Genomic DNA, 24,375 nt, shown 5'->3' on the forward strand with positions numbered 1-24,375 from the left:
AGGGGTGGTTTCAAAGACAGAGTAAACCCCATTTGCCACGTTGAAGCCGTCCCAGGCTGACCGTAGCTGACAGTCTTCTCACTGTGTGGCCACTTCAGGCCCGTGGCTGTGGGAGTCCCGCTTCTCTGCCCAGGAGACCACGGCCACGTGTGCGCGGGGCACGTGTGCGCGGGCTGGGCGGGCGGCGGTGCGGCCCGGGCAGGTGGGCACTTGGGCCCAGTAGCAGGGGGCTCGCGTTCATAGAAGCAGGTCAGCTTGCGAGGTCAGAGTGCTTTTTACTCTTCCTTCTCGATGCCCAGTTACAGCAGCTGGTCTGTCTGGTGTGGGCCCTCATTTTCTCTGCTTTTCGTGGGAAAGGCAGGTTGTCTGCGAGTCTGTCTGGTTGCTGTTTTGGGGTTAGTCCCCCAGGTGAGGACGTGTGGTGTGTGGTGTGCACGGCGGAGGCTGTGCTTTGAGGGATGTGTGCTGAAACCCCGGCGGCCCTTACCCGGCTGTGCTGGTCGCCTTGTCATCAGTCTGCGGTGGTGGCGTCAGGTGGGCACCGCGTGACTGGAGAGCGTGTGCCCACAGGGGTGTCGAGGGCAGGGGCTCAGGAGAAGTGGCTGTTTTGAGCTCTGGCTGCCCGCTCGCCCAAGACGCCCGTGGGCTCTCCCACAATTGCTGGCCTTTCTGGAGCATGCATAGCTCTGCATTTCCTTTGCTAAGATGAGCTCACCATTGGCACCTAAAGGCTGCTTTCCAGAGAGCACAGCAGGGTTAGTTCGTGCATCCATGCTGCTCCCCGTCAGTGTTTCCTGTTTCCAAATTATAAGGACCTGAAGTCGGTCCTGTCTCTCTCTTTCTTTGTCTCTTTCTCTGTGTCTCAGATGGCGATTTTGCTGACAGCTGCCAGGAAAACGCTTCACTTGGACAGTCCACATCAGCCCAGGGATGTTTGTAGGACTGTTTGATTGCAGCCACCCCCCTCCCCCAGCCTGAAGATCTGTTCTTTTTAAGTTGATTCAGAAGTGGCACTGTTGCTCCCCAAGGAGTTGACTGCGTCCTTGAGAGTTCAAAGCACATCACTGCACAAATGCTCACGGGGTTCACTCCTGAGTAACACACCACCCGGTTCTCCTCGTCAGGGGACTGCGGGGCAGGTCGGCTTCGATGGCAGGGCTCACTGTCTCCCAGCGCCCTGCCCTCTTTTTTAAAAGCTGCTCTCGTTTCACCTTTTTTCAGCACTAATGATTCTTTCAGTTTCCCCTCTATTACTAGTGTCTTAATTCATTCTCCTTCCTAATTTCCTTATTTACGTATCAAATTCTGTACATGTTTTGTAAACATATTACCTCACTCTTGGTAATACAATACTGATAGTCTTTAAAAGATTTTTTTATTGTTATCAATAATAAATGTGAACTGTTTAAAGAAGAGAATGTCTTTTTCTTCCTGTGACATGGCAGTCTCCCTCCAAGAGTCTGACGTTGTCAGGAACTTCAGAGGTTGAAGGAGGGGGAGACCAGGGCCGGCGTGCTGGCACTGCAGAAGTTCGGGACCAGCGGGAGCCTGCGCAGGACCCCTGCGCCCTGTCCCGCAGAGAGATGGAGGTCGTCAGCTGCAGAGTCAGGAGCGGGCGGGTACTGACAGTCCGCTCGCTCCCCCAGGAGGACGTGCTGCAGTTTTCCTGAAACTCCACAGGGTCAGGCCCATCTCAGGCACGATGCCCGAGGCAGTGTTTCTTTAGTAACAAAGTAGATCCTTCATCAGTGAGGGCCCAGAGAGAGCAGAATGGGTGGGTGTGGGCCTTCAGAAACCTGGGCCACCCTACCCCTGGTCCTGCAGCGGAGCCTGCTGGGGTGGGGTGGGGGGAGGGGCGGTGTGGCGCCCCCCTCCCCCCATCAGGAGCCATGAGGTCCCTGACTTTCCTAGTTGGCCTCGGTGGGAGTGGCCGAGGGGACTGGCTGGGACGTAGGGTGGGAGCAGGTGAGGCCGGAACGTGCCCTCACACCCTGGCTCGGCCTGGGGTATGAGCTCATCCCCAGCAGTCAGGACCGGGCGCGTGTTTTGGTCCTGCCTCAGCAGCACACATGACTTGGATGGCTCAGCCAGCCTGTCACTGAGGGAGGGAAAGGCTTTTTCCACGAATCCCTTTTGCGCTCTGCCACCTCCTGGTGCCTGTTGTCACAGGTAGCCTTTGGGTTAGCATCAGTCAGACTCTCACGGTGGCAGCCAGAGCAGCCTAAAAATCAGATGAGGTTGTAAGCATCTGTTACCTGCCGCCCGTCGCTTGACTGTCTCAGAGCTGCAGTGGGACAGAAGGTCCAGTCCTCACGGTGGGCATCAGGTCTTCATGTTGGCCCCCAACCTGTAACACGTGTTGATCCGTGAGTTAAGTGTGCCATCCCCTTAGCCCAGATCCCCATCAGACGTCAGCAGAGCCCAAACCCAGGCCACCTGTCAGTCCTGGAGCTGTGGCAGGAGTGTTGTCATTAAAGTACTGGCATAAAGCAAAGCAGTGAATTTTCTTTGAAAAGCTAGAGCCTTGGGAAGCAGGGGATTGTGGGAGGATGGTAGTGTCGTCCCCATGTAAAAACAGAGCAACTGAAACCAACAGACAACTGACTAGGACGCTAAAAAGCGGTTAAAATGGCAGAGTTGGTTACAACATTCTCCGCAGTGTGAAAAAGCCCATGACAAAAAGTGAAAAACCATGACACCACTTACAACGGGTCTGGGTGATGAGGTGTCATCAGCCCCAGACAGAGGCACAGACCAGCCAAACTCATAGGACCCACGTGTTAGACCGTGGGGTCTCCAGTGGACTAGGAGCAGGGTCCGCCAGAGCCTGGAGGTGCCCAGTGCGTGGGCCAGCCCGGGGTCACTCCATCCAGCAGCCAGTGGACACCAAGGGCTGCTATAGGGAGGCCCGAGGGGACTGGAGCAGTCGGGCCCCTCTGAATCCCCAAACTGACCCACCAGGGCTCCCTTCTAGAAAGGACCCTGCACTGAGGGAAAACTGACCTTGCCTTTGGGTTTGAGACCCCAGTCAGTCACCGGGACCCTATTTGACAGCAGCAAACAGAGCAAGTCACGAGCCCGTGGAAATTCGCATCACTGAGCCTCTGTGCACCAGCCCCAGCTGCCCTGTCAAAGTGAGACAGATCGGGAGAGGCCTCGGGGCTGTTTCTGGGAAACAGCCAGGGCAAGTGCCAGGCTGCAGAAAGGAGGACCCTCAGCTCCATCTGTAGAGCAACCCAGGTTTCCATGGAATCGTCTGGCTGCCAAGTCCTGCCCCTTCCCTTTTGTAAGTCTGGTCTACACCTGTGATTTGAGTCCCCGGTGCTACAGCCAGAGAGTGAAACCCAGCCTCAGCCCCCAGGGTAGAGCCCCTTTCCAGCCGCCAAAGGTGGTCACGGCCCCATCCAGGGAATTGCCTCCGCTGACGCCACCTTGTGGCCACATGGGAGACGCGCATCCCCATCGCCCCGCTGGGGTAATGATGCCCCTTTCAGCTCTTGTCTGCGGAGCCTGAGCCAAGGCAGGAAACTCTCCATCCCTCGTGTCCACTGATGTCTTACCTCGGAAGGGGTGTGATGGTTAATTTTATGTGTCAATCTCACTAGGCCATGGGGCCCAGATATTTGGTTGAACGAAGGTTCTGGGTGTTTTTTCGATGAGATTAACATCTGAATGGGTAGACTGAATAAAGCTGGGCTCCATGCCTACGACTGGACCCAGGGGCTGTGGACACAGGTGGCACACCCCGGGAGGGCTGCTCCCAGGCCTTCCAGCATCTTCTCTCCGCCCCCACGTTGGCCTCCGGCTGCTCCCCACACGTCACCGTCTGTGAGAGGCTCATCGCAAGGCTTAGGGAGGCACAGCTCACGCACTCACGCACTTCCATGACCATGACTCTGTCCCTGTCAGGGCCTCAGACAGTGTCTGCCCCAGGACAGACACCCCAAGATACCTGCGAAGTGAACGTGGAATGAATGCCCATAGGTTCCAGCCTCACGCTGTTACTCTGACCATCCCCGGCTGTGCACGTTTGCCTTCCTCCATGAAACAATGTGAACGAGTGTATTTTACGGCCGGAGGTATAAAGATGGATGGAATCTCGACTGGACTCATATTCAGCATGAAGACCCCTTCAGCCCTCCGTGTCCGCGGGTTTCGCATCCGCGGGTTCCACTAGCCGTGCTCTTTCCGAGACGCAGTTGGTCGAATCTGCGGTTGCGAAACCTGCGGACACAGATCCTCCGGGCGTCGCCCGACCCTGTGAGGGATTCGCGCCTGCGCAGCGTTTGGGCTCCACTGGGCCGCTGGAGCCACCCCCCGCCCCCCCGGGATGCCGAGGGACGACTCTGCTCATATTTTCTTCTGATCTTAAAAGAAGTTAGAACATTTTGGGGGGTCCCCCAAAGGATCCTGGGCCCTGGGTGCTGGGCCTTCTGGGCCTGGTGGGGAAGGCGGCCCTGGCCCAGCGGCGGCGGGGAGGGCAGGCACCTGCCTGGTTTCCAGACGTCCAGATCCACCTACTGACAGGTAAACCTTGACCCTGCCAGCGGCCCTGCGAGGAGGTCCCTGCAGCGCTCCCAGGAGGGCAGGTCGCCCCCTCGCGGCCCTGGGCACTGGCGTGTGCATGTGTGTGCGCTGGGCCTGTGTCCGCCCTGTGGAGGTCCCTGCGGGGTGCGTGCCCGCTGAGCTCTGTGGACCACGCAGGAGAGGCCAGGAGGAGGGGAAGGGGCCCAGATGGTCAGTGCGTGGGTATGCGGGGCGGTGGCCCTCAGCTTCCCTGGACCTGGTTTCAGAACCGCTCTCTTCTGACCCACAGGCAGCACGCAAATGGGAGACCCTTTGTGTTTAGAAGCGAAATGGGGAACCTCTGAGTTCTGCACGGGAAACTGAACGAGAACAGGCATCTCGTGTAAATCGCTGGACGGGCACCTGCGGCTGCTTTCTCTCTTACTTGCGCTTTGATTTTGCCATCGCAGGACTTGGCTATTAGGGACGAGGACCCGGTACCAAGGAGATGAGCTGCCTGACGAGTGATGCCCAGTGTACTGCCCCCACCACAGAGGCCTGGAGCCAAATTAAACACGGACTCGCGTCTGCAAGGAAGCAGTTCCCCAGACCACAGTGGATTCTGTTAGAGCACGGATGGGTATGTTTGCTAATAATGTCTCCCTGGAGGAAATTTTTATTGAAACAGTTGTAGCTGCAGTAACACAGCAATTGTAAGAAATAATACAGAGAAATCCCTGGTACCCTTTACCCAGCTTCCCCCAAAGGCACCATCTGCAAAGCTGTAGTGCCCTCTCCCAAGCTGTGTGCCCACACTGATCCAAACCACCAGCCTTATGCTGCTTTTCCCAGTTTGCTTGTGCTCGTTTGCATGGGTGTGTATTTAGTCTCATATAGTTTTATCCTCCATGCAGGACTGTGTATCCACCACCGCGGTCAAGATCCCTCCTGTGCCCTCTTGTGGCTCCGTCTACCTCCCGCCCATCTCCCCCCACCTCCAACCCCCAGTAACCACTGCTTTCCATTTCTAAACGTCTGTCATTTCAAAATGTTATCTAAATGGAATCGCACAGTCCGCAGCCTTTTGGAATTAGCTGTTTCACTCAGCACACTTGCCTGGAGACTCACTCAGCTGTCTCCAGCATCGGTATTTCGTTTCTTGTTGCTGCAGACTAGGAAGTAAGTATCCAGGATGGTTTCTAGCCACTCGTGGAGGGTCACTGGGTTTGTCCGGTTTCTGTTACGAATAGAGCTGGTCTGAGCGTTTGTGGACAGGTTTTGATGTGAACATAAACTTTCATTTCTCCGGGGCAGATACCCAAGAACGCCACTGCTGGGTCATATGGTAGGTAGTTGCACGTTTGGTTTTTTGCAAGCAACTGCCCAATGGCTTTCCGGAGAGGCTGCGCTGTTTTCCATGCCCACCAGCAACGTGTGAGAGGTCCCGTTCCTCTGCATCCTCACCCGCATTTGGTGTTACTGCTGTTGCTATCGTGGCCGTTCTGGTGGGAGTGGGTGCTGGCTCGCTGTGGCTGCAATTTGCGTTTCCCTGAGGTCTCATGACGTTGGACATCTTTTCACGTGCTTGTTTGCTAATTTGTGGATCTTTTGGTGAAATGTGTCCTGTCTTTGGCCCATTTCCTAATTGGATTCCGTGTCGTTTTACTGTGGAGTGGACAGTTCTTCACAGGTTCCAGATACCAGTCCTCTGTAGGGTGTGTGCTTTGCGACATACCTGGTTTTACTACGGGAAAGATATACCCCTTATGAGCCCAAACTGGAAGACCGTAAAGATGTAAATACTTTCACGTCAATCCCTCTTTTTTTAAAATTGCAGAATGGGTGTTGTCAGATGATGGAAATACTGTGTTTCCAAAGGCCCTTTAAGCTTCAGGAGGGCCTCGTCCTGTTAGGCACCCATGACAAGGTACAGGTGTGGCTGTCCACTATATGGGTGGATACAAAGTCTGTGTTTGAGGGACCTTTTTTTATCTTGAGTCATTTTTCTTTTCTTTTTTTTAAAGTAATTGGGTTTTATCATAAGAAAATACTTTCTCATGGTGAAAATTTCAAACAGAAGAAAAGGGAATAAAACAGAAATACATGCCTCTTCCCAGCACCGTCCTCCTCGCACCGCGTCCTGTCTCCCCACCAGTGCCCCGCCCTGCTCTCCACAGGCACCTCCAGTGCCGTTTTCGGTGATCATTCCAGACCTGTTCTGGTCACGGGAACACACACGCACGTGCGTGATGGTGTGTTTTGCTCTGAGCGCGCTGGCCCCTCGCCTGCCGCCTGCCGCTGTCTCAGAGCTCCTTCCCTGCCAGCACCCGCAGCCCGCCCCGGGCTGCCGCCTGCCCGCCTCCTCGGTGCGTTGCTGGGTCGGGCTGCTCACTTTCTTTGGGACTGAAAAGCTCTTCAGGTCCTCAGGAGTGTCCCTGGCCTTCCTAGGTCACAGATGGTTGTCCCAGTTCCCCACGTGTCTTTTCTCCACGTCAGCATTTATAGATGCTCACCACGTGCCTCAGAGGTCCCAGGAGGGGAGGGGACACTGGTGCATTGAAAAGGGAAGCCCTGCTCTCAGGGGGCGTGCCTGCCAGCTCCTCCGGAGGCCTGGGGGTGCCCAGCCAGGTTCTCCACACCTGTGCGGTTGGCTCACCCACCTGGCCACACTCCCCTGAGTGCGGAATGCCTGCAGGGCTGTGCCCCTCCTCGGGCCCCGGAGCTGCTTGGGGTCCCTCGAGCCCTGAGCCTGCAGCCGAGGCCCACCCTGCAGCCCTCGCTTCTAGAAGGCTCACTTCTCCCTGTGTGTTCTCCTGGCCCCGGGGCCAGTCCCTGCTGCCTGCAGACGTGACCCCCTTTATGCTCTTTCAACCTCGAAACCTGTGCAGCGAACTTCCTGTGTCAGATCCCTTTGTTTGAAATACCTAAGACGACTCTGATTTTCCAGACTGGCCGGTGGCCAGGGTTCTGTCTCAGGTGGTGACCCGTGCCACCAGCTGACCATCCCTGAGAGGGGGCAGGAGCGATGGGGGTGGGCATGGGAGGCTGTACTCCTCCACAGGGTGGTCAGGAGAGGTCTCGCCCAAGGGGGTCACACTAGCAGATGTCCAGGAGAACATTCCAGAAAGAGAGAGGATCTAGGGCGAAGGTCATGAGACAGGAGTATGTTCGGTGTTCGAGACACAGCAGCAAAGCCAGTGTGGCTGGGAGAGTGAGCAGAAGAGGAGGAGGCTGGGCTGTGGCAGAGACAGTGCCAGTCCCCAGACATCCACCCACTCCCGCCTGTGGCTCCCAGCCCCACTGCGGCCACGAGGACCGTGTGGTCAGCCAGGCCAGAAGGCTGTGAGTAGCAGGAACGTGTGTCACTTCTGAGTGGAAACATATCCAGGGCAGCCTGGATCCCTGTGTCACTGCATGGAGTGGCTGCTGCCTGCCTCTCACTGGACTTGGTGTGAGTGGGAGTAAATCTGTGCTGTGTGACATCTCTTTGATGTCAGAGTTTATTTGTCACCACTGCAGGAAGGAGCTCGTCCCGACAAATAGAGGGATGAAAAGGCGGGGAGGAGGGTGGCTAGGTCCCAAAAGGCCATATAGGTCCTGTGAGGCCACCAGCTTTTTGGCTTAAGCTCTGAGTGAGGTGGGAGCAGCTGTCTTCTGTTTGTCATTTGGCCTTGACTTTTTTGTTTTGTTTACTTTTGAACAGAAAATTTTAATCTTATGAGGTCGAATCTGTTATCTTTTCCTTAATCACTTCCTGGGTTTGCATCTTGCAAAGGACTTCCCCACATTAAATTCTCCTACGTATCCTTCGGTACTTTCACGGTATAATTTTTTTTTACATTTAAATCTCTGAGACAGACTTCTGTGTCAAAGAGTAACATGGTGACTTTTAATTCTTCCTAAATCGTTTTCTTGATCCTTGGCTGCAGGACCAAGCTTGTTTCCAGCTCCTTGAAACACTCATGGGAAGTCCTTTAGGGGCTGGTTCTGGGTCGAGGGTGGGAAGGATGTGGAGGGAGGCCGACAGAGGCCGGTCCCCAGGGAGGGCCAGGGCCAGCCGGGCAGCTGCCTGTGGACGATCAGACAGTTGTCAGTGTTGAAAGATCGTGGCTCTGAGGCCAGTCGGCTCAGGCGTTCGCCCAGACACGGTCCACGCCCGCCGGCCGCGGCGGGGAGCGCCCTCGCGTGGACACAGGGCCTCGGCCGCCCCGGGCCAGCGGCCGGGTGACCAACTGGCCGTCCAACCGGCCGTCCTCCCAGAACAAGTGATTTCTTCTATTGCCTCATTTTAAAACACCTCAGCGAGCCTCCCAGGAAGCTATTTGGTTTGGAAAAATCCCACGAGAAAGCTGAAGAGACGGCTGGGGAAAGCTTTGTCCTGCTCTGGCCCGGTGCCCCAGCTCTGCTCTGCTGGGGGTGGGTTGAGGCCCCTGGAGTGGGTGGCCGTTTGCTGGGGGGGTCTGATCCCCAGTACAGATCTGAAAGAGGCACGTGGGTTTTTATTAAAGAACATAAAGACTGTTGGCCTCTCTGCCTCTGGAAAGAGTCAGTGAACATTTATCAGGGTAAACGGGCACCTGCCTGTCCCCGAAGCTATTAGGAAATGAACAAGCGAAGATGAGATGGAAGCTAGAGGGTGGGTCCGGGACTCAGTCACCCCGCACTCAGGAGAGCCCCAAGTCCCCAGGGTTCGCTGTGAGGAGCTCCAGGCTCAGCTGCCAGCCCCTCATATCTTCTCTGCTGTTCCCAGAGCAGAAGGAAGCATCTGAGGGAGTCCCATGGGAATGTCACTGGGTTCCCCGAAAAGCCTCCCGAACAGGGGAGAACTGGGCAGTGGGTCCTCTCCTCCTCCCCATTCAAGGCCTGCCCAGCCAGGGCTGGCTCCGGCCGCGGTCCTGTCCTGCCATCCAGACAGCCGGCATCAACTTTGGCCCCGCTGACACTCCGGGTGGGGTCATTCTTTGCGGTGGGGGTGGTCCGGTCTATCGTAGGATGTTTAGCATCATCCCTGGCCTCTGCCTTCCAGATGCCTGTAGCCACCCCCAGATGCAGCAACTAACAGTGTCTCCAGACATTGTCCTCTGTCCCTTGTGGGGAAGGGGGGCAAAAATCATCCCCTGTTAAGAATCCCTGTCCTAACCGAACACTGTATGACTGGAGGGAAGAAACAGAGGTCCAGAGAGGTTAGGACATTTGCTTAGAGGTAATAGTGAGTCGTGGAGGCGGAGGTGGAGCTCGGCTCCTGGCTCTGGGCCCTCAAGCTGGTACCCTGCCCATTGCACTCGCAGCAGCCGATGTGAGAAGCATGATTTTAATGACAGGTATGCAACTCGAATTCCTCCAGGGCCCAGTTCTGCTCAGCTTCCTGGAGCGCCAGCATGGTCAGCGTCATCAGTAAACACACTCTGAGGACGCCAAGGGCATGACGTGGTGCTCTTGTGAAACACGCAGACTCCACTCTGCCCAATAAACACCTTCCCAGTCGATCAGACCAGATTTTTTAAGATGTGTTCTGGGAAAAGGCTGTTGAAAGGAACCTGCAGCAAGAAATCCGTTCGTCATGCCAGACTCCCCTTGTGATTACTTCCTGATTTTTCTGTTTCATAAATGAAATTAGACACGGTGTGGAAATTCCCTAAATCACAAACACGTTTGTTTGGGGGCAGCAATAGGAGTGTGTGTGTGTGGTGTGGGGGCTCAGACGGGCCCGAAGGACTGAGTTTGTCCGAGAACAGGGTGCATGAACCTGCACTTGACTGCAATCCTGGGTTCGGCGGCTCCGGCAGACGGTGCGCACGTTGGAGGGAAGTTACACACGTGAGCAGAAGCGTCGCGTCTGATTTCAGCCTGTTCGCCCGCCTCCCTTGGGATGGCCTCCCTCCGACAGGGCCAGGTTGGGGTTTCTTATCTCCGTCCAAGCGCCTCCCACAGCCCTGAGGTCTGCGTGTGTCCTGTCTCATGACTGCAGGCTGGACACCTGCAGACCAAGGTGCGGGAGCCCCGGTGTGGAGCCGGCAGGGGCCTGGGGCCTCTGGGCCTCCGCTCTGCCACAGGCTGCTTGCACTGCACTGGGGAAGCTCCCAGACCTCTGAATCTCACGGGGGTCGTTCTCTGGATGGAATGAGCTCCTGTGCACGCTGTGCCTAGCATCGAGCCTGGCACCTACACAGCAAGTGTTCTAGAAATATTGGCCCCTGGGATGAGGCAGAGAATGGCCATGATTCAAGGTGACTTGAGGCCGTGGCCGTCACACCCAGGGTTCCGTTCCTTCCTGGGATGAGATCACGACTGGTCTGAGACTTCCCGAGCTCTCGGCTGCAGCTTGGCCCTCGGAGCCATCTCGGGCTCCAGCCCAGACCAGTTGGGTGTTGTCACTGGCTGCCTGCACCACTGTCCCTTTTCCTCCAGCGTTCACAGCCAGCAGAGGCCTGTTTGGTCTCAGAGGGAAAAACAGATGTCATCAACATTGTGGGGGTGGGGGAGTCTGGAGGGAAGGAGAGCGGAAGGTTCAGAGCTTTAGCAAGGAACTGTAGGGGACCCCAGGCTGGAGGAGAGTCTGTGCAAGGGAAGATGGCAATTAAACTACAAAGGTCAGATGGAGGAGGCGTAGGCAGAGGCTCTGAGACAGCACACCCCGGGGAGAGCAAGGGCTTCCAGTCCGCCCATGCCAGGCCTTGATTTTCTAGCTGTGAGGCCCTGCAGGAATGAACTTCTATAGAAGCTCATGCTTCTTACCTGCAAAATGGAGAGAACAGTGTCCACTACCCAGCAATGAGGTGGAAGACCATATTTGCCAATGCCTGGTCTGTCATATGAACCACCCCTGCCCATCAGCTCAGCCTCTCCTCTCCCCTGCCTCCCTTCCCTCCCAGAGCAGGTCTGGCTGGTCCCTGCCCCAGGGCCTTTGCACCTGCCATCTCTCCACCTCCAGGTCTAGGCATGGTGGCCCCTTCTCTGCCTGCCCGATCTAAATGGTATCGCCTGCCCAGGCACTCAGCACTCTCCTCTGAAGTGACCCAGTGTCTCTCCCACAGACTCAGGCCCCATGAGAGCAGGGGACCCATGTGCTGTGGCCAGTGCTGTAGCTCCAGAGTCTGACAGGTGGGAGTGGCTGAATCGAGGTTGGATAGAGATAGACTGCCAAGGTCCTTCATACACAAGAAGGTCGCAGGGCAGGGAGCGGGGTCTCCAGGCCCCCCAGGGGTCTCGGAGCTGCAGACCGTGCGGTCAAGACGACCCGGCAGAATCCGGGTCCTGCCCCTAGCCGCTGGCTCTGGGCCCTGGTGTGATTCTCAGCCTCTCTGAGACCTGACCTTCTCACCTGCCCCATGAAGACCTAGAGGGAGGATCAGTCTGAAGATGGAACCAAAACCAGTGGAAGGCACCTCAGCCCCGCAGGCCGGGAGAGGGGTGGGCACGTGCAAAGGTCAAGGAATGGCAGCCTGTTTGTTCCATCTGCGAGGTCTTGAGGCTCTTCTCAACTCCAAATGCCACGGTTCCACGATGATTAGAAGTAAAGCACTTGTAAATAGGGTTGAATTTTTAGCTCCCTCTTCTCTGGAATGGGGGACACTCTCCCCTCTTTACAGGCGGGAACTCGGACCGCCCCGGCCCCGCCCCCGGCCTCTGCTCCGCTCTCGGTCCCGCCCCGCCCTGGAGGGAGCCCGGCCTCGTTCCGAGGGGCGGCAGCGCCACCTGCTGGAGCGCGGACGGCGGGCACCAGGCCGACTCCCAGCCTCCCGCGTGGGTTCCGGGGCCTTACGTGGCCCTTCTCACTGGTAGACGGTACTGGAAGGAAGGACCGAGGCCAGGAAACTGGGCGACGTGGGGAAGGGCTGACACCCAGCGCTGGGCCTTGGGACCTTCAGTGGACACTCCAAGGGTCAGGGGACCAGGCTCCCTCCTCCCTCTCAGGGCCCGTCCTCCCTGAGCCTCATTCCACCAGGCGGGTGACGCTGCACCCCCTGCCCAGTTGCTTCTCCATCCTGAAGACTTGGAAACTGAGGCCCAAAGAAGTCACAGCCTGTGGGTGGTTGGAGGACCTGAGATTCCGACCCAGGTTGGTTGGCTGCTCAGTCACCTGTGGCTCTCTCTGCCTGGAATATTCTCTCCCTCTGCCTAACCTGAGGAACTTTACTTAGATACACCTCCTCCAGGAAGCCTTCCCTGACCCCTCCACATTAGGGCCGGGTACTCCTGCTCTGTGGTCACCTAGCAGCCAGTGTTCCCCATCCTAGTTCTCTCCAGGTTGGACCACCATTGTTCACTTGTCCCAGATTCACCTGCCTCCAGTCTCTGAGCTCCTGAAGGTGTCATGTCTGTTGTGTTCATCTGCCCTCTGTAATGAACCAAACCTTTAAGTGCACAAATTTAAGTTAATTACAAGGGGATGGAGAGCTATGAAGAAGCAGCAAGTTCAGAGGACTCACCAGAAGCCTATCTCCTGCTGGGTTAGGCTGGGGGAACCTCTGGGTGTCCCTCCAAGGAAGATGCTGAGCTGGGCTCTGAGCAGCTCACAGATGGGTACCAGGACCCTGGTCCACCAGCGGGATCCAGGGCAGCCGCTGCAGCTGGTCACACTTCAGACTCGACAGGAGCATCTTATGAGTGCTTCTCACCGGGGTGCTGACTTGTCACCCAGGGTCTCCTACCCTCCTTTGCCCTCCCCACCCTCTTTTCTAACAGGTGGGTCTACCTGTACCGCTGGCCTGTCCCAGTCACCTGCAGACCTCCGAGGTGGTCAGCACTCATGCCCCCAGGTGCTGGTCATCCCAGGGGCGGGTGGCACCCCAGCTCCCACACTGCTTCCAAGCCTGGTTCTCCCAGGGTCTCCCTGCTCATGCCAGGGTAACTGTGCCTCAGTGGGCGATGTTCTCTTTCCCTTGGCGCTCTTCAATATCCAACTCCCTGAGCCCAGAGCACCCTATCTCCATTTTGGGGGTCTCCCTCATCTGCCAAACTCGGCTCAGTGTCACCTCCTCTGAGAAGCCTTCCTTGGTTCCCCCAGCCTGGATTTGATGCGGTCTGTGCTCTCCTGGAAGTCTGCACTGCCCTCCTTAGAAGCCCTTGACCACACTGCATGTGAACTTTTTACTTTCTTGGTTCTCTTTCATTTGAGTTGTAACCCCCCTGGGTAGTAGTGAGCCCTGCGGTCACCTCAGCACCATGACAGGACTCGCCTCCATGAGCAGGGGCCCCCGGTCCGTCCCCTGGCTGGTTCTGCCTGGTGGGGCTGGTGGTTCCTTCTTTTTCATGGAAGCATCCAGCTGTGAATTCCACGTTCAGTGCGGCTGCGGCCGCATCCCACGCATTTTGGTGTGTGGTATCTTTAATTTTGCTCAGTTTTATGTATTTTAAATTTCTTTAGAGACTTCCTCTCTGACCCGTGGATTACTTGGAAGTGTTTTGTTTAATTTCCAGCTGTTTAGAGGTTTTCCCACTGTCTTGCTCTTACTGACTTCGTTTGATACTATTAGGGTTAGAGAACATATTGTGGGTGATTTCACTTTTAAAAAATTTGTTGAGGTTATTTTATGTCCTGGAATTTGGTCAATCTTGACAAACCTTCCCCGGGCACTGGGAGAAGGGGAGACGTTGACGGCAAAGGGAAATGCCACTGGGCTCTCTGCCCCAGGAAGCGGGAGTCCCGCCTCCTACCTAGAGGAGCCCCGGACGCACCTCCCAACCACACTGCCAGGGCTCTGGAAACAAGGCTGTCCGTGGAATCCTGGCCGTAGAAGTGCTGAAATGAGAGAACGGGTGACTGTGAATTTTAAACCTGACAATACTGTCCTTCAGGAATGCGGGGCATTCTCTGATAAAGGGAAACGCAAAGGAATTTTTCTAGCTGACGTATCCTTCAAGAGTGGCTGAAGGAAGTCCATAAAACAGAGAGGAAATACTAAGAGGAGGCACCTTAGAGCATGAGGAACATAGAAAGACTAATGGAAAGAGCAGAAGCGTGGGGCCAGACAGTGGACAGGCCTCCCTACGAGGGTTTGAAGTCGTATGTGATGGAAACAGCAATGGCAACACTGACCCCTGGCCCCTTGATGTCGGCGGCCCTGGGTCTGGCCCCTGGCCGGCTCTGCCTGGCAGGGCGGCGTCTGTGAGGCCCTGTGTCACCCCGGGTTGGGGGGGGGGTCGGGCCTGCTCGGCTGCTTCCTGTTTTGAGGTCAGGGCTTGGGAAATGCACACCTGGGTCACCTGCTTCTACAGGGTGGGGGGGTAGCGGGGGGCCATAGATGCTCTGCCGCTCATCCTCCCAGCTCAGCGCAGCCTTGGGGTCCCTGCCCAGCCCGCCTTCTCCTTCCACTCGTCAGGGCCCCCTTGGCGGCCTCCCGCGTCATTCCAGGGTTTATAGCCGTGCTTAGCAGAGAGGGGCAGGAGCAGTCTGGCTTGTACCGTCCTAGCCAGACTGAAGGTCTCTAATTATCTGACTGGGTGATGGAGCGTCTGTTCGCAGGACAGCCTTGGATGCTTGACCTTGGTCCAGGGCAGACCTTCCTCTGTGGAAAGCAGAGGAGCTGCCTCCTGCTGGACCCACGAGCCCCAGGCCGGACCCGCAGACCAGCCAGCTTCTCTCCTGCCCCACAGCCGGTGGGCACGACCCGCTGCTCATCCACCCTCCACTGAGAGGCGCTGGCCGGGGAGAAACAGCAGACCGCTCCTGCGGTGAGGGGCAGATCGAGAGAAGCAGGGAGGGGGACACCTGGGAAGCAGACCTCTGCCCCAGATGACGGTCACCCCTACAAGTGGGGGGTCTGTGAGGATGGGTGTGCTGGCCTTTCGGGGTGGGAAACAGAAAAGCTTGGGGCCCAGCCCCAGGGACCTCTTGAGACTGAATCTCCTTTCTCTGCGCTACAGCCGATGTCTCCTATGGCGTGAGCCTGGTGACCTCATAGCAGACAAGGGTGGGGGCTGCACAAACCTCTAGAAAGTTCTGTGGGCCTAACCAAACTCAGAGCTTTCTCACAAGCTTTTATTCCCAGGAAATGGCTGTGTCTCAGAACCTGCCATCCTGCGGCTCCTTCTCATCTGGAATCAGGGCCACTGAGTCTGTGTGTCAGCGCAGCCACTGGGTGGGGGCCCGCAGGGAGGCTGTGGAGGCAGGCGACTTGACTTTTGGGGGATTAGGCTGGGAAGAAAGGGAGACCCCAGAGGCCAGTCCTTTTCCGTTCCCTTCTATGAACATAGGAAGTCCCTTTCTGTGCCCAACTCTGTGCTGGGAAACAAGGGGGGATGTGGGGAGTGGGAGGAGGGGCGCACAGACCCGGCCCCACCTCTCCATGCCCATTCACACATCCTTAGCCCACAGGGGAGCTCAGCCCGCTCAGGAATGCAGTAAAGCCAGAGCACCTCCCATTCCTGCCCTCGGTGGGAACCATTCAGAATGCTGGAAGGTTCCAGACGCCAGGGTTTGGACAGGGCCAATCTCTCTCTCAGTTGGCACCTGACCAGGCGAGGGGGCTCTTCCTCCGTCACAGAGGGGGAGCTGAGGCTGGGCCCAGCCCCGGGTCCCTGCCCCCAGCCCGTCCTGTGCTCCCTCCCCGCTCTTTCCTGCTGGGACCTGCCTTCTGGGTCCCCCGCCCCCGGGGCCTGTCTGTGTCCTCCCCACCTCCCTTTGCCGGGGCCTGTCTGTGACTCCCGGAAGGCGTGACCCAGGTCACCTCAGAGGAGGCCCTGCCCCCACCGGCCTCTGCCAGCCTCTCCTTCCCCCAACCTGTATTTAGGGCCCTCATGGGCTGCTTCCTCCGACAGGCGCCCACCGGTCCTTGGAAACCTGTAATTTCCTGGGGCTGAGTCACCGCCGGCCGCCCAGAGCCGGGTCAGCGTGCTGCCTGGCACGGGCGCCGGGCTGAGCTCCCGGGCCCTGTGCCTGCGGTTAGGAGCCCAGAGGCCCGTTCCCAAGAGGCCTTGCCTGCGACTAAGTCTTTAAATGCTAGGAGTCCAGGCGGAGAATAACCACTCCTTTATCCCCTCACCCCGCCCATGTCGGGAACCGCTGGGCTCCCTGCATCCAAGGGGCTTTCCCTGATGCCCCAGGCTTTGGCTGAAGCCCAGCAGCAGAGAACAGACAGAGCCTGCATGTGTCAGATGGGGTGCTGGATGTTCCACGCAGGACTTGCCAAGAGATTGCTGAACAGTCCAGCGGAAGGACGGACAGGGCGGCAGGGTGGTGACGAGCACAGTAGTGCCAGGAGGTGTGCCGCCCGGGATGGAGTTTGGGCTGTGCCGCTGAGCAGCTGTGTGACCTTGAGCAGGTGGCTTAACCTCTCTGTGCTTCTGTTTCCTCACCTGTGAAATGGGACTGTGATGAAGTCTTAGGGAATTAGGAAAGCACTCAGACAGGGAGTGCTGGAGCCAAGGCCGTGTGAGCACAGAGGGTGCTAGAATCTGACAGTGGGGTTGGCTGGAGGCAAGGTTTTAGGAAGAGAGACGGGGAGTGGGGAAGGGGGGTGCTCCCTGCGCCCAGTGCAAGAGAGGGAGCCCTGAGGGAACCCCTTGCAGGTCAGATCCTCAGCCAGTCGCCAGAACCGTGCCCCAGGATGTGAGAGGTGGCATCCTTGGGAGGCGTGGCCCTTGTCTGCTGGCACAGGAGGCCCTGTGTGCAGAGAGGCAGAGTGGGTGGCCGCACTCTGCATTTCTGCTGCTCCCCACGTGGCACCGTGGGGGGTCAGGTGGGGAGTCTTTGGAGGGCTGGCTGCCAGAGTGCACTGAACCACCAGGCTAGGGCTGGGAGGGGGCCTGGAGAGGTCCCTGTGGGAGTCCCCAAGACAGCCTATGCAGGCAGGAGGCAGCCGCTGATGGCAGCTGAGTGAGCCTCAACTTTGCCCCTTTTCCTTTCTCCCTCCCGCCCCACAGAGGAGTCAGAAGCCAGAGGGAGGGGAGAGGAGGTGTGGATGGCGTGGATGTGAGGAGGGAGCTCTCCCAGCTTTGAATGGGGTGTGATGTTGGTATTTGCATTGGCCCAGTCTGGATTGGATTATTTGAATATGCAACAGCAAGTTTAGATGAGCAAAGATGGGGTGGTCCTTGGTGCTGAAGATGAAGGAAAATCTTCTCGAACTGCCAATATGTACTTTAACTAAACATTTCATAACAAAGCTGAAAGTTATTCAGTATTTCTATACTCTTTGGAAAGCTCCAACTCCCCACTGAACAGTCTCTGTTACTGTTTTTAGAATTTCAGTCCTACTCTGTAACGCAGGAAATTAGATATTATTTTCATAATCAGTAGTAACCAAATTAGCCAACATATTTCCACGTTCACCCTTGTTTCCTGCAGTCTTCTCTTTCCTCCTGGGTTCACTTTTCTTCCTGTTAAAGTTCACCCTTCGGTAAATCTTCCAGGGATGTTTTGTGGGAGGGGAACCCTTTCTTAGACTTTGCATGTCTGAAAATGTCTGTTTTTTGTTCTCACACTTGAATGATAGTTTAGCTGGCTATAGAATTCTAGGATGACAGCTGCGTTCCTTTAGCCTTTGAAAATATTGCTCCAGACTACAAGAACTCTGCTGAATTCCATTCATTTCTTTGTGAATAATCTTTTTGTCTCTGATAGCTTTTCAGATTTTTTCCTTTGTCCTTGGAAGGGCTACAGTTTCACTATTAAGTATCTGAGTATCAATTGATGTTTATTTATCCTCTCCTGCATTTTGTGTTTGGAGATTCATATCTTTTTATTTTGCGAAAGATTTTGGCTGTTATCTTCTAGAACATTCTTTTTGCATCATTCCTTCTATTCTCTTCTTCTGAAGCAGTTGTTGGACACATTCTGAAGCTTCTTGACCCACCTTCTGTGTTTCTTACCTGTAACTTATTTTTATCTATTTCATTTGTTTATTTCAGAGCCACATTCTCGATAATACCTGCCAACTAATTCTCTCTTCAGTGAGTCCAACCAAGTGTATTTCAGCTGTTGAGTTTTAATCTCAGTAATCACACTTTTCACCTCTGGGATTTCTAGTTGATTCTTTTTCGTGACCACCTGTTTTTGTTTCATTGGAGCCAGTCTGGGGTTCACAATTTTAAAATGTTCTTACATTCCTATTTGAAAATCATTTTCAGATTCCTCTGTTATTTCCGCTTCATGTGCAGTGATTTCATATCTCCATGGTTGATCTTAATGTCTTTATTAGCATTAGTTATGCCCATGTTTTGGGGGTCAGGTTTGTAGGTTCATCTTGAGTAGATGTTTCTTTCTCTTCAGTCCCCTCCCTCCCCGCCACCCCATCCTCCCCTGTTATCCAGCTGCCTCCACTTAGCCTCCTGGTGGTCCCACTCCAGAGCAATGAAGTCACTTCCTGTTGGCCCAGAGTGCCCACCTCCTGGAGGCGGGGAGGGTATATTGCGGACTCAGTTGCTAAGTCCCTGAGTGTCATGGCTTGGAAGCTATGGTTGCTTCCTCCTACCCCTCCAGGTTCACAACCGAGAGCCTTGCCTCGGCCCCTGTGCTGAGCGTGGCTCCAGTCCCCGCCAGATTAGTGTCTATTACATGGAGATGGGTATCTGATTTTTTATTGCAGCAACGCCTTTGAAGTTTCCCTTTTTATAGGAGGTGTGTCTGTCTTTTATGCCTATATGGGATGACTTGAAAAATGAACTTAAAATGCCATCAATTTCTTTTTAAGCTTTAAATATTTCCTTTTATTGCAAGCCCATTAAAAATGGAAAACCAGTGTAAATTTTTCATTTCCTGGAATGTAATAGGTTGGAAGGTTAATTTTTTAAAATAAAACCTCATCAAACTGACCCAGATGTGCGCTCAGCTGAACATTTTTATCTCGTAGGGGTGGGCTCTGCCAGCTGCATGCAGGTAACAAATAGTAAATTACTCTTCCCATTTAAAAGTGGGAGGTAGTAATATTTCTGCAAGATAAATCATGTCAGTTTCTCTCTGTTGGAAGCCTCTTTGCTAGTTGAACTTGATTGTTTGTTCCTAATAAATGATTTTATTGGATTATAGCGTTGACACTAGAAAACTGCACAGATTATAAGGTTATGGCATGAGGACACACCCATCCATCCTGAGCGACCCTGCAGCCTGGGTCACTGCCTCCATCTCATGGGCAGGAAGATGAAAGATCAGAGAGGTCTAACACTTTTCCCAAGGTTCCCAGCGAGGAAGGGAGGGCACAGCCAGGCCTTGTGGTCCCACATTCAGGAACAGCCCTGAGGGGCTGGGGATGCGTCAAGTGGAGAGCTGGGATGTGCCAGCTGGGAGCAGAGAATGAGGGGCTGAGCAAGAATCACCGAAGTCAGGTGGGACCCAGGGAGGGGCTGCAGGCAGGAGCTGTAGTAGGGCTGTAGCCTGGGGCGCTGGGCTCTGGTGCCCGTCCGCCCTAACGGTGATGTGGGAACGGTCATTTTCCCTCCCCTGGCTTTGGGATTTCACAGTCCAGTTTTGGTTGTTTGTTTTTTTCATTGGAGATTTAAGATGGAGTGGCTAGGTCTTCATTTTGCCAAAAAGATACATGATATATATATATTTTTATTGAAGTATAGCCAGTTACAATGTGTCAGTTTCCGGTATACAGCATAATGTCCCAGTCATGCATATATACACACAGATTCATTTTCATATTCTTTTCCACTAAAGGTTATTACAAGATATTGAATATAGTTCCCTGTGCTATACAGAAGAAATTTTTTATCTATTTTTATATAGAGTGATTATCATTTACAAATCTCAAACTCCCAAATTGATCCCTTCCCACCCCCTAAATAGATACATTTTAAAAGATACACACTACTTCCTGTTACCATTGTTTTATTTCTTAAGGACTTCTCACATAGGATGTTTATATGTGTAGGAGAGGAAAATTTCAGAATAAAGACTAGTCCTTTGAACATCTTAAGTTTTACCCCCCCAGAAAAAGAGAGCAAAAAAACCCCAAAAACCAGACTCCAAAACCTCACCCCTTGGCATTGCCCTCACTTACCTCATTTTATCTCTGACGGGTCAGCACCTGTCACAGGCTGGCCCTGGTCCCCAGCCTGGGGTTTGATGTGGGGGATGCTCAAAGCTCCCTTCCAGGACTACTAGGCTAGGTCTGGGGGCTGAGGCCACAGGGTTTCCTGCTTTAGCAAGTAAAATTCCAGGAGGCCCAGTTAAATTCTAATTTCAGATAAACAATCTTTTAAGTACAAGTATACCCCAAACAGTACATGGGATATACTTATACTACAAAAAGTATATGTTGCTTATCTGAAGCGCAAATCTCCCCAGGCATACTGTGTTTTATCTGGCAACTGCACGAGGGACACTTGAGAACCCAGGAGGAGTCTAAGTGTGCCAGGAGAACCCGAGGGCACAAGTGTGTCTTCCTGACTCCTGCCCTGTGACCTTCAGCCCCCTGCAGCTGTCTGGCAGGCCCTGTGTTTATTTACATTTTTAGCGAAAGCAAATTAAGATTCCCTTACTCTGGAGAACTGCACCACAATTGCTCTGGTGCTAAGTGGAGACGCTTGGTCTTTCTTTCCACCTGGGTCCTTTGTGGGGTGCGTTCCCACAGGCTGCCCTTCACCCCACCATCAGATCTGTAATCTGCGCGTCCGCCTACAGCGCTGAGGGAGGCAGGCTCCTGCCCTCTCACCCACCATCCGCGTTGGGACGCAGGAGCGCCACAGTGAGACCATAGCTAACTAAGCAGCACGCGTATTATCCCCCAACCCCTCGACAGCCCAGGACAGGCATCCCTATCCCCACGGAGCAGATGGGGAAACTGAGGCATGGAGGTTTAGGCTCGTGCCGAAAGGCACAGTGCTGAGAGCTAGCGGCGCTGGGATTTCAGCCCAGACCCCTGGTTTCCCTCCACCACACCCACGGGCTTAGCCAGGGAGCATTTCAACAGCTCTGCCCCAGAGATGCAGATTTAATGGGCCTGGGACTGGGTCTGAGTGGGTGGCTGTAATGCTCCCTGAGAGATTCCAAAGGACAGAGATAACTCTGGCTTCTCCCTGCTACGGAGATAAGGTCAGAGGAAGCCGCCCAGTGGGAGGAGAAGTCCACAGAAGTGGAGGAGGAGGAACTCCAGCAGGTTCCAAAGGCTGGATTAGAGTCCCTGGCGAGGGTGTACCGGGTGGAGGGGATGGCAGGAGCAAAGGCAGGCCGGTGGGAGTGTGCCTGCGGTTGAGTGAACCGGAGAGGGCCGAGATGGAGACCAGAGCCAGGACTTGGGGTGCCTGCGCTTTCCTAACGATGCTTCTGGATTCCCAGCGTCCCTCTGAGCCAGAGGCGCTGGGGAAATGCCAGTCCCTCCCCTTCCTCATTCCTAGGATCCAGTTTTCCCATCAGAAGGCTCATCCTGGCTCCTCCTTCTGCAGGACTGGAGAGAGACAGAGGAGGAGCCGGCAAGGCCAGCAGGAGGGGACGAGGGCAAAGGAGAGTAGGCCAAAGCTCAGGGGAGGGTTCCAAGGTGCGTTTCCAGCCCTGGCTGTGGCTGGCGCTGCCTGCCCCCACGCGACTGAGTGCAGTGTGCAGGCATCCTTCCCACAGGGTGTCACATGGACCTGCAAGGTGCCTGTGATGACAGAGCCCCAGAGTCCAATGAGTTTGGGAAAGGCTGCCTGCTCCAACCCTGGCTGGAGACTCGCAGTGTCTACGAGCATGTTAAAGGCTCTGAGAAGTCCTGCAACCAAGGGAAGCTGCATAGGTTTGTTGAATGTAAGTGTGGCCACTTAATGACCTCAGAGCCCTCTTTGCTGTGTGACAGAGAACCCATGAACATCGTGGACTGCACCCTGGAGAAAGGCAGGAGCGACAAGAGGGTCTTGGTTGCTCCTGGGAGCTCCTCTGAATGTTCCCAGAAGAAGTGTGGGCAGTGGAGTGGTCATCAGGGTCTGCGCTGCCCAGGCTGGTTTTCCAGAAGGGCTGCCCCTTCCTCAGAGGGCTGAATCTAGGGTGGATCTCTCTAGGGGAGGGTCAGCTGCTGTCTGAGGCCTGATCTGGGACCACGAGGGAGTCCGAGTCTCTGGGTCTGAAGGTTGGCTCTGGCTTTCGTAGTCCTGGAAGATGCTCAGACCTCCGCGGGGCTCAGCTAATGACAGACCCAGAACCCTGCTTCGTGGGGACGGAAATCCTAGTGTGTGCGCGCTGGGTAACCTCCGACTCCTTGTCATTTATTCTATATAATGTGGTCTTACGTGGAAACTGCCCATCTGAAATGAATGGGTAAAGGTGCTTTGAAATTCAGCAGGCCAAACGGCCCAAATCTAGAAAAAAAAACTAGCTTTAGGTCCTAGTGACAATGAGCATAATTGTAAAAGATTTCAAGATAAAGAGAACAAGGCTTTTAAAATACGCCAACATTGACCTCAAAGAAAGGTGTCCGTGGGTAAAATCTTACCCACTGGTGTGTTCCTGCCCACACGTGTGTGTACAGTGTGGATATCTATATTCTTCAGGTTGTGGACGCAGTATGTGTTCATTATGGAAAACACAGAAAAACACAATAAAGGAAGCATCGCCCACAGCCCCGTGACCGCGGGCAGCTGGAAGCGCTCCATGTGCTGCTTTCCTATATTTTTACGTTTTTCTTTTTATTATCATAAAATTACCTGTCTTTGTTTTTGTTTTCTATGCAAGATCATTATATGCCTGGAGCCCTTGTAGCCTTCTTTTCAAAAAATAATTTATTGAGGTGAAATTCATATAACATAAAATAACCATTAAAACACCCCATTTTGTTAAAGCGAGTAATTCAGCGGCATTCAGCACATGCACAGCACTGGGCACCCAGACCCCCACCTAGTTCCAAAACAGTTCCTGAAGTCCTTGCTTTGCAGCCCCAGAGTTGTGTGTGCTTCTCCACATAAGGCGACTGGGGAGGGTATAGGGCGGTGGTAGAGTGCACGCCTAGCATGTATGAGGTCCGGGGTTCAATCCCCAGTACTTCCTTAAAAAAAATTAAATAAATAAACCTAATTAGCTCCCCCCCCAAAAAAAAACCCCAGATAAGAGGACTGCTGGTTATTTAGCTCCTAGCCTGTTATCAAATACCAGCTCGTTTCGCATTTCCCGGTATTGTCAGTAAGACGGCCACCAGCATCCTTGTAAGACCGCCGCCGTCCTTGCGCCCACCTTGTCGGCAAGTCTGTCTGTTTCTAAACGGGAGGATCCGAGCAGTCATGTCCCCTCGGGCAGCTTGGTTCCCACCTCTACCCAGGTGAGACCCCGCTTCTGACACCAAACCATACATGCCGCCACCCACCCACCAGCCCCCCTTGGAAGCTCCGAAGCCTCTCATCCCCTCCTGTCGCTCCACCCTTCACCTAGGGCCAGGTTTTCAAAATACAGATCTGGTCATGTCAGCCCCTCCCCTCTCTGAACCTTTCCATGACTTCCCGTCTCTTTCAGGATAAAGATCTGAATCCTCCACGTGCCTGCCAGGCCTGGTTTCTCCACCATCCCTCCAGCTTCTCTGGAATCCAGCCTCCTGAGTCCTCTTCTGGTTCCTTATATGGACCAGATTTCCTCCCACCACAGGGCCTTTGCATAGGCTGTTCTCTGCCCGCAGTGTCTTCCCCCTTTGTTTTTCCGGGTTAATCCTTGTTCATCTTCCTGATCTCAGCCCAATTGCCCCTTCTGCAGGGAAGCCCTTTTTGACCCCAGACTACATGTGAAACTTTTGGTGTGTACCCTCATTGTACCTTCTTCTATGGTTACTTGGTTAGTGTTTGTTTTCCCTACTAAAGTGTAAGCTTCAGAGTGCAGGGGCCATAATGGGTAACCCAGAAATATATGTTGGCTCAGCCAATGAGAAAGCAGTGTCCTTACTGGGACAAAGCATACGGGCATTTTCAAGCCATTTAAATTTTATTGCCTAAGTGCTTTCTGGAAAGGTGGGGGCAGTGTACACTCCCAGA

The 24,375-nt window shown here is 54.6% G+C and overlaps 1 protein-coding gene across 7 annotated transcripts in view; it reads left to right on the top strand.

Moving 5' to 3' along the window:
* Window positions 1–5,049, top strand: part of SEC14L1 (SEC14 like lipid binding 1) — a 52,267-nt gene extending 47,218 nt beyond the window's left edge. For 5 of the 7 annotated variants that reach the window (XM_072939659.1, XM_072939661.1, XM_072939658.1 and 2 more), the window contains one exon: window positions 4,977–5,049. In XM_072939659.1, the coding sequence (XP_072795760.1) occupies window positions 4,977–5,034 (58 nt within the window). In that variant the 3' untranslated portion in view covers window positions 5,035–5,049. Of the gene's footprint in view, window positions 1–866; window positions 1,414–4,976 lie in introns of those variants that run through there. The other 2 variants (XM_072939663.1, XM_072939662.1) reach the window with 1 other exon arrangement.
* The last annotated feature ends 19,326 nt before the right edge of the window (window positions 5,050–24,375 follow it).

Source organism: Vicugna pacos, chromosome 16, assembly GCF_048564905.1.
Source record: "Vicugna pacos chromosome 16, VicPac4, whole genome shotgun sequence".
Classification (NCBI taxonomy): Eukaryota; Metazoa; Chordata; class Mammalia; order Artiodactyla; family Camelidae; genus Vicugna; species Vicugna pacos.